Source organism: Aptenodytes forsteri, unplaced genomic scaffold (genome assembly GCF_000699145.1).
Source record: "Aptenodytes forsteri isolate BGI_AS27 unplaced genomic scaffold, ASM69914v1 Scaffold15, whole genome shotgun sequence".
Lineage (NCBI taxonomy): Eukaryota > Metazoa > Chordata > Aves > Sphenisciformes > Spheniscidae > Aptenodytes > Aptenodytes forsteri.
This window is the reverse complement of record NW_008795129.1, coordinates 10,619,241-10,632,619: the sequence shown is the minus strand read 5'-3', so window position 1 is coordinate 10,632,619 and position 13,379 is coordinate 10,619,241. Positions and strand designations below refer to the sequence as shown.

The window sequence follows — 13,379 nt, the reverse complement described above, 5'->3', positions numbered from 1 at the left end:
CTTCATCTTAATGAATAACTTTCCTGTGAGGGTTTCCTAGTGCCTGAGCTGCAGCTGGCACAAACACCAAGGCAGAAGCATGCTGGACCCCCCCAAAAGGTAAATGTTCTTCCTGGTCCTGCAGGGTCTGCATGAAGTCTGTGGGCTTTGCCCCGCAGCCCAGCACTGGCCAGGCACTCCTCCCAGCTCTCCTGACACTTGCACAGGCACCTCCTATACATGAGGGCAAATCTTTATTTACAGAGCAGCAGTACAGGGGCTACAAACATCATCCCAAGAGAAGGGAGCTTCCCTCCTTCAGGGCATGGCAGCAGTGGGTAAGACACATCACCCCGGCAAAGGGCACAACATCCCTCCCAGGGAGGGAGGACCTTGCCCTCCCAGAACATCAGCACTGTCTCCAGTGCCCTGCAGGAAAGCACAGGTGAGGCAATCCTGGTCAGAGCCCCCAAAAAATGAGGCTGGAGGACAGCCTGTGCTTTGCCTTCTGCCCTGCCCCAGCCCAGAGCAGGCAGGTGGGCATGTCAGTGCAAAGACGGGTCTTGGGCACTGGAGCTACTGTGCTGACAAGGGAAGATGGCGTTCTGGGCCTCTGGCTCACCTGGAAGTTGAGAACCCCATGGCTGCTGCTAGGAGCAGAGCTTGGAAATGCCCGAGCCCCTGGGAGACCAAACATGGGGATGAAGCGCCCGCTGGGGGCTCTGCTGTGGAGGCTTTCGGAGGCCGGGCCCATCCCAGCCCTGGAACTCAACTACTCCCAGTGAACCTCAGAGCTGCTTCCCCAGGCAGTGTGTAGATGTCCCACCCTGAGGTCCTGCACAGACAGGCGAGACCAGGCTCCTGCTGCTGCTGCTGAGAAGGCACAGGGAGAATGTTCACAGGGCCTGGGTTGCTTTTAACACTACTTGGCTAAAGACGGACTCCAGAAACTCAGCATTAGCCTTCCACAATTTAAACCCACAGCAGCTTCTCAGCCTTGGTCAAGCCTTACCCTCCTGGGCCATGGTCCCAAGCTTTGCTCCCCTGCTCCTGGCTGGACACAGGAGGCTCAAACAGCACAGGTGAACTCACCCCTGCCCTCACACAAGCTGCCTGTTCCTGCCTGTCCTGCCAGCCCACCTATCCTCCTCCCAATGGTAGCCAACGTGGTGGGGCCCAGGACCACTGCATGGCTACGAGGAATGTAGCCTCAGGGCGAGCAGTGGAGGCTGCAGGGCTGGCCAACCTCCCTGAGGCCCCTGGCAGTCCCTGCAGGAACAAGGCACAGGGTGCAGGCTCCTGCCTGCCGCCTCACGTGTACTCTGTCTTCCGGATGTAACTGGAGGGCACGTAGCCCTGCTTCCCGTGTGCCTCGGCCAGCCACCACTCCCGATTGCCCGTGATGTCCTCAAACTGCAGGATCCTGAGTCTCTGGTTAGCTGACACACTCAGCTCGTTGGTGTTCCGGCCTTTGAAGGTGTAGAGAGCGTAATAGACCTGCCAGACAGAGGAAGAGCGTCAGCTGAATGATCATGCCACACAGCCTTGCTGTTGCATTGCATAGGATGTGTGGGCTTTTGCTCCTCTCCCCAAACAGTGACAGTCCCAGCCCCATCCTGGCCTCTGCTGGAGCTGCCTCCACCTGCCCACCCCCATTTACAGCCTAGTTCTCCGCCTCTGCACCTCTGCTGCTGGGAGAAAAGGTCTCATCTTCCACCTCAGCCCGTTGGGACAAAGCAGCCTCCACCTCCCACCTCTCCCTGGTCACTGCCAGGGAGGAGGATGATTCAGCCCCCCACTCAAGCGAGGGGGTCAGCCCTCAGCATCCTTAGCCCCCCCGGGGAGGCTGAGGGCTCACCTGGTTGCCCTCTGACTCGCTGCTCTCCAGCCCGGAGTCTCTATCCTCCACTGAGGGTGCGGGCCTGAGATGCGCTTTGGCAGGGTGCCCGTTGCGAGCGCTGGGGCTGCAGCCCAGCTCAGGGCGGCTGTAGCGGCGCTGAGAGGTCACTGTACCAGCCTCCAGCGGGGCTGTACTGTCACCAGAGCCAAGCTGGGGCAGAGAGGGGGAGTCCATCTCCGAGGGGGGCTGCGGGGACTGGTACGGGTCTGCTGCGGAGGCCACATCCTGCAGGGGTTTCTGAGTGAAGGTGACGGCCGCCCCGCTGGGACTGAAGGTCAGTGTGGCGTTGCTCTGGGGAGAGGAGCTGCTGTGCTCAGACTCGTTGGAAGAGTGGCTGCCCACAGAGACGTCTGACTGGCTGCGGCGCGGGTTGTAGGGCTTAAGAAAGGAGCTGTACACAAAGCCCTTGGTCACTGCAGAGAGGGAGAGGAAGCGAGCTCAGACTGGGGTGCAGGGGTACCAGAGGAGGGGACTCACAGCAGGCACCAAGGGCAGGGAGCAGCCACCTACCCCCGTTGTCTATGAGCCAGCGATTCTGGCTGCCCATGGGGTCCTTCTTCTTGATGACACCCACGATGTCTCCTTCCAGCAGTGAGACATCCAGGTCTTGGGCAGCATTGAAATTGCGGTCCGCCTGGAAGAGACTGTCTGGGGGATAGCGGGCCAGGAGGGCAGCTCGGATGTCATCCGACTGCAGGAGGTAGCTAGGCTGCAGAGGAACAAGGCAGGTGTGAGTGATTGTCCCAGGCTCTGCAAGCCCTGACACAGGGCAGAGGGAACTCACCAAGCCAACAAGGGGCTGCCGCCGGGCAGACTGCCGCTCCACACTCTTCCTCTCAAAAGGCTTCTTGGGAGCTGCCTGAGACTCTGGGAAGAAGGTGAAGGCCTGGAGCTGCTGGAGGACTCGACTGTGCTCATCCTGGAAGATGGCAATGAGGTTCCCCTCCCTGCTGGACACCTTCAGCAACTGGAACCAGAGCAGGGTCGGGGGTCATGGTTAGGTGACAGCTGCTGGGAAAAGTGGCCAAAAGCTACAGGAGAGACCATGCCAGCTCCCAGGCCAAGCAGGGCTCCGAGTCCTGCCAGTGACTTGCATCAGGCCCAGATTTGCAGTCCTGTCTGGACCCAGCTCTGCATGGTCCCCAAACTCATGACCTGAGATTGTTCCAGGTGAATGCTCTCCTGCCACTGCTCCAGGAGCAGCCAGAGCCTTCACCATCTCTATGCACAATTGGATCATGACCCCGCAATCCCTTCTCTGACAGCATCCCACAGGACCCCTCCCCAAGGTACTCGGGGCCCAAAACTGCAGCAGCAGCAGCTTCCCCCGCAATGGGACGGGTCCCAGAGAGGCTCAGGGACAAGCCCTGCGCAGAGATTAGCGCTGCAGTGAGCCCAGAGCGCTGGCTGTGCTCCAGGAACCCACCGACAACAGGGGTCTCAGCTCCTCCAGGGCCAGGCGCACAAAGTCGCAGTGCGCCTCGGCATAGCCCCGCACACAGCCGGCAAACAGCTCCTTGGCAAAGCGCAGGAACTTGGGCAGCTCGTCCAGCAGCTGGGCATTGAGGGCCTCGTAGTTGTTGCGGGCTGACTGCAGCTCCTCCAGCATTCGCTTGTCCTTCAGCTTCTCCGCTCGCTCTGTGCAGTTGTGGAAGTCAAGGAGCTTGTCGAAGCGTTTCTGCACCAGCTTGTGGGGCCCTGCAAACATGCTCAGCAGCTGGTTCAGGGGTGAGCTCACCAGCCGCTCCGTCCGCTCTTTCTGGTGGGCAGAGATGCAGAAAGCAAGTGAGGCAAGGTGCACTCTCCCACCGTGTGGTGAACACCAGCAGCTCACCCTCCAGCACACAACCTCCCCAGGACAGCATAGAGTCCACCTTCCCGACGGCACCCACCAGAGCTCCAGAGGTCCCTTCCAACAGGAATTATTCTATAGTTTTACATAAATGTGCCAGCGTGGGCAACACTATGGGAAGTACCTGAACAACTCTCACAGAGCTGTAACATTTCAGGTAGGGCTGAAAAAATGTGTATCTAATAGGCATGCTCACTACACATCATAAACCCACAGGCATCAAAGCTCTCAGGAGGGAAGAGCTGAACAGGAGTGCTCACACCTCTCCCAGGCTGTGTTACCCTCCCTGCAGCCTCCCAGGGGCTGCCCATCTGCAGCAGGCCCCCAGGGAGGGCCCCAGAGGGGTGCCCCCAGCACGCGAGAGCACAGCATCACTCACGAAATTGGAGAAGAGCTGGTCGCTGATGAGCCGATTCACTTTCTGGAACTGGTCCAAGTCCCCACTGCCCTTCTCCATGCACAGGTCCCACATGCTCACTGCTGCCAGCGCCTTCATGCAAGCCGACTCCTGCACCGGGGACACACAGTCAGCATAGCCATGCTTGCTGCTCAGGAGAAGAGGCCTCCCAGGGCAGCCCAGACCCTCAGAGACCACCCCCCCGGGAGGGCTGAGGGCAGGAGCACTGGCCAGAGGCACTGCAGGTACACACCATGCAGGCAGGAGGGGCAGTGCACGGCGAGACCCACAGGTTAGGCATCACACCCAGACTGACTCACCCGAACGTGCTGCAGGTAGAGGGAAAGGTCCCGGATGAAGGACTTGATCAGCCGCTCCTGCATCCGGAAATTTTTCTCTGTCTCTTCAAAGGCTTCATCCTTCAGCTGTGAGAGAAAATGTCTCAAGGGAGGCAATGCAGGACTCCAGCACCTCCCAGAGTGCAAGATGTGGGGCCTCCTGCCCACAAGCCGGACAGCAGAGATGGGTAGTTCAGACCCTAAGCTCACTCTGCCTTGCTGGCCTGGATCAGAGCTACTCATCGGGGAAGGTGTGTGGGGCGGACAGCAGATACCACTGCAGAACCACCACAGGGTGTAAGTGCACCTGGCAGCTGATGCACGTTACCTGGGGTGCAAAGCCTGTGAGATGCTTGAGGTGGCTGCTCACACGGTTGGATTTCTTGATGATAGAGTGGAAGTTGAGCTTGGAGATCTTCTCCATGAGGCTATCCTCATCCCCTTTCCGGTACTTTAGCACTGAAGAGAATGATGTAGAAATCAGAACCCTTGTCAGCACAATGCCTATGTCTTACAGTGCCTCATCAACAATTGCCGTGCTGGCTCTCCCCTTCCCTAAGCCTCTGCAGTCCCAAGTACCCATCATACCATACCATACCATACCATACCATACCATACCATACCATACCATACCATACCATACCATACCTCGTCTTGAATCCAGCACTGTGCCACCTGTAATCCCCTATTTGGCTCTCAACATGCCCTGCAGTTTGTAGACCCACCATTCAAACTCTTCCACAGGATTATGCATAGCGTTAGCATAAGATGACATAGGAGATGATATAAAATAATCACTGGACATACAGAAGGTATTCATATTGCTTCTTTAGCAAATATGAGCAATCATTACAGGCAGCCCATGTCATCTCAGCTTCAGTAGGGCTATGTGGGAAGAGTGAAGTGTAAGACTTGCATGAGTCAGGGGCTTCCAGGGGAAAACAGGGAGGGTGGTCGGCAGGTCAAACGGAATAGTTTTCTCCCTCTGTTCAGTCCCAGAGAGGCTGCACTTGATACCATGTCCCAGTTTTGGTGCCCCCAGATCAAAAGAGATGTGGGAGAACCAGAGCCCCTGACCCACAGGGAGAGCTCAGGCCCCACAAGAAGAGCTGGGGGAGCCGGGCGGGCTCAGCCTGGCTGGGAGGAGGCGGAGGGGGATCTGCTCACACCCGGCAGCTACTTGAAGGGCAGCTACAAAGGTGATGGGGCCAAACTCCTCTGAGCAGTGCCAGGCAATACAAGGAGGGGCAGCTGCCACAGATGGCAGCTTGGGAGCTTTAGGGTGGATCAGGGAGCACAGCTTCACCATGAAGGTGGTGCAGCCCTGGCACAGGACAGCAGAGAGGCTGTGAAATCTCCATCCTTGGGGGTCAGTGAGAATCGGCTGGAGGAAGCAATGGCTGATCAGAGCCAACGTTGGGGACAGTCCTGCTCCAAGCAGGAGGTTGGACAGGAGACCCCAGAGGGCCCTTTGCAGCCAGCACCTCTGCGATTCTGTCCTGTCTACAGATATACCTTCAAACTTAGTCTCCAAATCTCAGTAAGACAGAGGCTGCCCTAGCAGATTAATTCCCTACTTGTGTTGTTTAAAATTCCATTTTTTAATTTTAAATATATATTTTTTGTCTTAGAATTATTTTTGTTTTCATTTAATAGCCATGTGATCAGCAACTGCATACATTTCATATCTATATCACAAGAAACAGCTAAAGTCAGATGTATACTATGTTACTTTAAGTATTGTATCTTATGCTCAAATTTTTTAAATGCAACTCTTCTACTGCCCTTCTGTGAGGGCACAGACTTTGGGAGCAGATTCCCTCCATGACTGTGGTTGCCAGCTAAGGCTCAGGAGCTGACAGATGCCAACCTCAACACACCCACTCCTGTCTCTCTCTCCCCAGCACTACCCACCTACTCACCCAGGTCCTTCCGGCGCTTGTATTCGTTGATGTTGACGTTGATTTCTTTGACGGCAAGGACAGCAGCTGTGAGCGGTGCCTTGTCAGGGTGAGCCTCGGGGGTGGCACTCAGCAGCTCCATCAGCAGCAGTGGGTACCGCATCACCCTTTGCACTGGCTTGATGAGGAAGGAGCCCAGGTTAATGTAGTTTGTGCAGCCCCTGGGAAGTTGGGACAAAGGAGATGCAGCAGGTTTCAGTCCAGCTCCGCCACGCAAATTCTGCCCCCCCAAACCAACCCCAACCAGACCCAGAATACCAATGCCTCTAAATCCACTGTAGTCCCTAAGTCACGCAACCCTCATCTCCAAACTCACTGCGCTCCTGAACCCCAGGGATCTCAAACCTCACTCACACCAGGTGACCCTTCCGAGCCAGGATCCTCTCCATCACCAGACCCACCACAAAATCCCCCACAGGCAAAGCCTCAAACTTACCAGAGTGCCACTTGCCTCAGACTCTGTCCTACCACCCGACTGCTCAGATCTGAGCCCCACTGCAGGACAGACTGACTGTGCTCAGGACTGCAGCCGGCACAGGGCTCTCCTGGCTCCTTGGGGCTGACAGATCCCAAAACCTGCTTCCTGCCCAAAACTTCCCCTTACCTCATCACCTGCCTGTTCTGCCTGCCTGTGTAGCCCACCCATTGTCTCTGTTGTGATCGCATCACAGACACCCTGCTCCTCCCAGACGTGCCTCCACGAGGCACCGTTAGGGTCCCCCGACATGCACCCAGCCAGTGGCAGGAGGTTAGTTACAAGGGAGCAGCCAGGCCAGGACAGACAGACAGGCAGGGACTAACAGGAAGGATGCACTTACCACTCACTGTACAGGCTCCTGCCGACCCACAGAGTGCCAAAAAGCAAAGAAAAGCAACGGGTTAATGGGGCGGCAGGCGTGCAATCCCATAGCCAGCGCCTTCGCCCCCTCCCGCAGTGATGCTGCCAGGGCAGTGGGCAGCCCTGTCCTCCCAGAGCAGCAGCTGGCACTGCCAGCTCCCGGGGGCATTAACCTCCACAAGCTGGAGCCCTGGCAATCGCTGAGCCAGGCAAAGCGGCTCCTTCTTCACCAGCCATGGTGGGGCAGGGCTTGGGGAACAGAAGCCCTCAATCCAGGTCATGCCACCTTCTCTGTAACTTGGTGGCTTCTGCTCAGAGTTTAAGGGGGCCTACAGGTGGGGCCTGGGGGCCATTTGAACCCAGAGCCTGGTCAACTATGCAGTGACAGAGCCGTCCCCTCTCCAGTCACCACCTGAACTGTCCAAGCACTGCTGGCAGAGGGGCAGGGATGTTGGAGACTGACCCCCCCTACCCCAGCCTGCTGGCCGCCACAGCCAGAGGCTCCAACCTGAGGCTATCCAGCAGGTCCAGGAGTAGTTTCTGCATCTTCTCATCCTTCTCATATGTTTCCAGCAGTGCAATGGCCTCGTCATGGTTTTGGCAGTACACCTTGTAGATGCTCTCCAGCTCTGCACGCTGTGCCAGGAACACTGGTCCTGCAGACAGCAGCAAAGCAGGACTTCAGTGTCTCCTGGTCCCCGGCTGCCTTCAACAACCCTGGCACGTCTCATGGTGAGACGCCCACTGTCCCCCTTCACCACACATAGCTCGAGAGGACAGTGTTACTAGAGCAACCAGGACGCCTCCTCATCACCCTCAGCATGCCCGCACATCCTTCCTGCTTCCCTGTCGCTGCAGGCCAGGGGGACAGAAATGGGAAGCTGTGCATCAAAGGTCTGCCAAGGCAAGGAGGCCCCAGGCTGAAGCCAAGGGCATGTCATGATAACTCACCAGGACATGTTCACTCGTGCTTTGAGGGAACTGTATACCTAGCTGAAGAGCCCCCAGGGGGACCTCAGGAGCCACTAGCCCAGAGACCTCAATTGGTCTAGCTCTCCCAGAGGTGAGGAGCGGGGACACTGGTCAGTGGCAGCATAGCTGGGGAGCCACATGGAGAGCAAAGGCACAGGCTGCCCAAGGCCTGAGCGGCAAAAGCTGGCAGCACAGGAGTGAGGAGTGGGGCTCCCTTTGGGGCAAGGGGCCAGGGAGGGCCACAAGCACCGTGTTTCTCAGCATAGCGATCCATGGGGCAAGACAGATCTCCTTGGCTTCGCTGCTGGACTGATGAGCAGCGACAGGGACCAGCAGGGAGGAATTCCAACCCCAGTGACACTCTCCTGCCGTTTAAACTACTCTATTCTGCCCTGCCACTAGCAAAGCCCATCCCAGCCTGCTGAGAAAAGGTAACAGCAGAATTCATACCGATAGCATCCGAAGCCTCCAAGGTGGACAGCAGCTGCTTGGAGAAGCTAATTAACACGTGGATGTTTCCAAAAAGACCCTCAAAGTCTATGTTCTGCATCTGGGGAATGGGAAGAGAGATGTCGTGGATGGGGGAACATGTCCCAGCCAGACCCAACAGCCCCCCCTTGCCCTCCCGCAACCCATCAGCCCTCAGCTCCACAGCAGCCACCCAGTGTGACTTCCTCCCATCACAGTGACTTCTGTATTCACTCCCTTGTCTCCCAGTGCACTGAAACTCTCAATGTGTCCTACCAAACACAGTGTCCCCCTCTTCCCAGTAATTTCATCCCTGCTTCTGTTCACCTGATAGTCTCCCTCTCCTTCCACCAACTCTGTCCCCATGCCAAGACCTCATATTTTCTTTCTCCTGACAATTAATTTAACCTACAAACCAAATGAAAAGGAACATTTCCTGCCCCAGGAAATGCATTTGTGATATTTGCTGCCAGGTCTCTTGCTCTCAGCAATGGGAGAGCTCAGCAGGATCCCAAAACAGATGGGCTATTTCTGTAAGTGCAGGGAGCAGCGAGAACCATCCTGCTCCCCTCAGCATAGCTGAATTTCCCCTGTGGGTTCCTGTGCTGCTGCTTGGAAGTCTCCAAGAACAAAGTGGACTCAGTATCCTCACCGCATCCCACCAGTGCTGCACCGTAGGTTGCCCCCATGCTCCCACCTGTGCCTGCTGCAGGGGCACCATGATCCTCTCCACGCACATCTCCAGGTCTCGGATATAGTCCCGCTCTGTCTGGAGCAGTTCCTCAATAACCTTGGACCTCTTCTCCAGCATCCTTTGCTCTGGGCTCTCAGTGGCAGCCGAGGATGTCTCCAGAGATGGTGTCTGGGAGGACAGGAGAGTCATCTCTGCAAGACAGACAAGCAAGGTCAGCATCCTCCAGTGAGGATGCAAGGACAAGAGACAAGTAGCGCCTGAACTGTGCTACACGCAACCTATACGACTGCTAAACACGACCATTAGAGAGCAAGACTGTCCATCCAAGGACCTCTCCAAAGAAGCCATTCCTGGCACTCCCAGCCCCAGGGCAGCAGGGAGCCCCAGTCTGCTCCCTCCTCACAGCACCAGTAATGCTGCAATGCTCCATCATCGGGGCAGCAGGCACCAAGCAACACAAACCTGCTCCAGACTGTCCTCCGTGATGCTGGCCGGGTCCAGACCCCTCTCCCCAACTCTGCTGCCCCAGGAAACTCCTTCGGGCTGAGCAGACAGGGGAGGAGCCCCGCTCCCCTCCTCACCCTCTTCCAGGCCAAGTAATGGCGGCTGCCCCCTCCCCTCCGGCTGGGAACAGGGTTTCCATTCTCCAGCCCCGGGGCATTTCCATCTGAATGACCGAAAAGGCCTCGGGCACCCACAGTGCGGCTGCCGGCGGCAAAGCCTGGAGCTGGACCGCAGCGAGCAGCGCTGCGCAGGGCCAGGAAGGCCGGGACGGTGGCGGCCTTCGTCGGGAGGCCAGGGTGGGCACCCAGAGGCCTGGCAAGGTGGAGGCCCGGGGTGGCTGGATGCACCCCATGGGTGGCCACGCTACCGTGGCAGGCAGCCCCGGGGTGGAGAGGCCCCCAGGCCCCCAGCACAGCCCAGGGACCTGCTTCGTGCCCAGGCCGCCATTCCCCCTGCAGCAGCCTCCCGGCCCTACCCCTGGCAGGGTGCTGGGGCGCTTGGCACAGGCAGTGTGGCTGCCCTGCCCGCAGGGTCTGGGGGCGTGCAGGCAGCTGGCCACCCTCCTCTTCCCTGTCCCAGGCTCCCGGCAGCCAGTTTTCCTCCTGGTTTTCTGTCCCACCTGCGGCTCCCAGGCCGGCCCAGCCCCCTCCAGTTTTCATTGAGACATTTTATCCCCCAGCAGATTCCTGGGCCCCAGCCACTTTCTATCCCACCTGGCCTGCTTTTAAAAGCATGTGCCCTCTGGCCAAAACCACAGCAACAGTACCCCCCCCACAAATTCAGGAAAGCCCCTCTCCAGCACCTCCCTGGGACACCCCTCTGAGGCAGGGTCTGGCCCAGGAACACTCAGATCTCCCCCATTTTACAGCTGCTTTGCAGAACTGAGGCCCATGGGGCCCCCGAGCCCCTTGCAGCACCCCAGCCTCCCTCAGGTACCTGATTTCAGGCCAATTGCTGATTTGACAAATGCCCATCCACTCCAGCTGTCTCCCACGGATCCCCAGCTGCTCCCTCTCCATGGGATTTTATTAGATTTGTGGACATGCCCCAGCTCAGACATTTGTAAAAATATTTTTGCAGGACAGGCACTTCCAGATCTCCACCTCCCTGACCTCTCCGGTTACAGCCTCAGGCAACAGCAGCTCAGCCTGGGGGACTCCCAGGGACACCCAGCAGGGCTTGGGACTTATCCTGGTACTCCGGCACCCACCGTGCACAGCCCCAAGAGACCCCCGTGCTCCCAAATGCTTCTGCCCAGGTGCTGGGCAGGCCCTGCTCGCCTGCAGGCAGCCCCCAGCCTCGCCCTGCAGGGTGATGGCAGTAATCAGTGGCAGCATGAAACGTGGAAAACTGCTGCTTTAGCCTAAGCATCCTGCCTGCTGCTCTGCCAGGCTGGGGTTTTTGCACTGAAATGACCCAGGAAAGAAAAGAAACGTGACTGAGATGAGACACCGATTCAGCCCATAACTAGCTGAAACCATGCCAGTCCGTCCAGCCCTTCCCGTTGCAGAGCAGCAGCGACAAACAGAAACCAGCAGCATTGGCATCAAACAGCAACTTTTCGCAGCTACCTGGGCTGAGGACGAACTGCTGTGCCTCTTGCAGAAAGAGCAACTTCAAAATCAGTCCCAGACAACCCCCCAACTGCAGCAAATGGGAAACCCAGCTGAAACCCTGCTCAGAAGATGCCCTTGACGTGGGAGGGAAGATACCTGTCTCTCTAAGCAGGCGTCTCTGCTGCCCTGCCTTGAAATCGAGCCTGGGGAGAGCCAAAAGGACCAGCTCCAGTGAGGAGGATTTAGCGGCACAACCAGCACTACATTTAGTAAGCAATTATTGGGAAGAGCAGGCTTCACTGATTCCTACTGGAAAGTATCCTTAAAACTACCCCCATCAGAGCCAACGTGCATAAGGGAAAAGGCTGGTTTCAGCTAAGTCAGTGGCTGTCTTGGCTCCCTACCAGATAAGTCCCCGATGATGAACTTTATCAACTCAAATGCAGCAGGAGTTTGCGAGGAGGGCCTGGGAGCAGCCGCTGGGTTTAACATTTGCTGTTTGCATTTCCACAGCATCTGCAAAGCCTCAGTAGCAGACCAGGCCCTGCTGTGCAAAGTCCTCTACAAACACCCAACAGGGATATCCTGCCCGAGACACAGCGCTTGGAGCCTGAACAGGACACAAGACAGAAAAATGTACAGGAGGGACAAAGAAACACCAAGATAATACAGTCAGCAGGTCTCTGCAGCTCAAGAGTTAAGAAAGTAACAACAAATGAGTTATTTTAAAGAAGGACATAAATTTTTTTAAGGAATGGCATTTGTTTTGCAGGAGAGCAAGCTCAAGTGGGAAGGCAACCTGGAAGAAGCAGGAAGGTGTTAATTTGCAATGCAAACAGGTGTGTGAAACCCAGAGGAGGTGGGTGGGTGATCTGATACTGCGGCATGGGGTGGCCTGGGAAGAATCTTGAAAATGAAGACCATCCAAAACAACAGCCAGAAATGGCCCATGCAGCAGCATTTGGGAAGACAAATGGAAAAGATTACATTTGCCTTGGTCAAATAATAGGATTTTGCATTTATCCCCAGGCAAAATGCCACCACATGAAGCTTTGTACAGGACATCTCGGGAGTTGATGTCCTGATGTCACACCAAACAACGCTGCTGTGCTCCCAGCTTTAGCCATAGCTAAATTGCAGCCACACAGTATGTCTGGCTCCAGTTCACCAAAACGGAGCCGGGGATGCCCAGCGCCGCTGGCGAATGCAGCAGCTCCCCATGCTCCACCAAGCAAACCCCAGGCAAGTAAATCTAGGTCAGGCCCTTTCCGAGAGCGCCCTGCAGCAAGGCTTCAACTGACACTGGCGAGACTGCCAGCTCCACGGCACCCTTCCCCTGCAAGTCTCAAATCCCTGCCTGTGGAAGGGAAATTAAAACCTTTCCTGCACACGTTTTAAGCCCATAGTAGGCATCAGCTCAGCTTGCTTGACCTGGCACAATGCTGGTCACCAGTTGTACCCACTTATACTATATCAGTGTTTGCATTATTTTGAAAACTTATACAGATTAATTCTCCTCTGGCCGCCTTGCTCTTTCTGAGTATTTCAAGATTTGTTTAAAAACAAGGCTATGCTGCAGCCAAGTCTCTTAGGACTCTTGCTGTTTATCACTAGTCTGGCATCCTCCTTTAGCAATGAACTCAAAAGTCATCCTGCCTCTTTCCAAACACTTGCAGTTCAAAAAATTCAAATACAGAATTTGTTTTTAATATTTGGCTCTTCTATCTGACCAATACGTATAATACTCAGGGTTTGTTTCTGATGCATTTAAAAACTCTCACTTTTGGTATTTCATACCATCTCTGTTGATTGCCATCAATTTCTTTTTTCCTGTTTGTCACACATTCTTGCATGTCTAATAGCAGCTTTCCCTAAATGAGGCTTATTAAGCATTTAACTAAACCCACCCATTTCATAGCT

The 13,379-nt window shown here is 56.1% G+C and overlaps 1 protein-coding gene across 2 annotated transcripts in view; it reads right to left on the bottom strand.

Moving 5' to 3' along the window:
- Nucleotides 1-223: 223 nt before the first annotated feature.
- Nucleotides 224-13,379, bottom strand: part of DNMBP (dynamin binding protein) — a 31,857-nt gene continuing 18,701 nt past the window's right edge. For both annotated transcript variants that reach the window (XM_019471664.1, XM_019471665.1), the window contains exons 5-17: nt 9,403-9,590; nt 8,688-8,787; nt 7,774-7,921; nt 7,246-7,263; nt 6,389-6,588; nt 4,795-4,925; nt 4,449-4,553; nt 4,111-4,239; nt 3,306-3,638; nt 2,664-2,846; nt 2,390-2,588; nt 1,838-2,292; nt 224-1,476 (exon numbers count right to left, since the gene is read on the bottom strand). In XM_019471664.1, the coding sequence (XP_019327209.1) occupies nt 1,291-1,476; nt 1,838-2,292; nt 2,390-2,588; nt 2,664-2,846; nt 3,306-3,638; nt 4,111-4,239; nt 4,449-4,553; nt 4,795-4,925; nt 6,389-6,588; nt 7,246-7,263; nt 7,774-7,921; nt 8,688-8,787; nt 9,403-9,590 (2,375 nt within the window). In that variant the 3' untranslated portion in view covers nt 224-1,290. The remainder of the gene's footprint in view (nt 1,477-1,837; nt 2,293-2,389; nt 2,589-2,663; nt 2,847-3,305; nt 3,639-4,110; nt 4,240-4,448; nt 4,554-4,794; nt 4,926-6,388; nt 6,589-7,245; nt 7,264-7,773; nt 7,922-8,687; nt 8,788-9,402; nt 9,591-13,379) is intronic.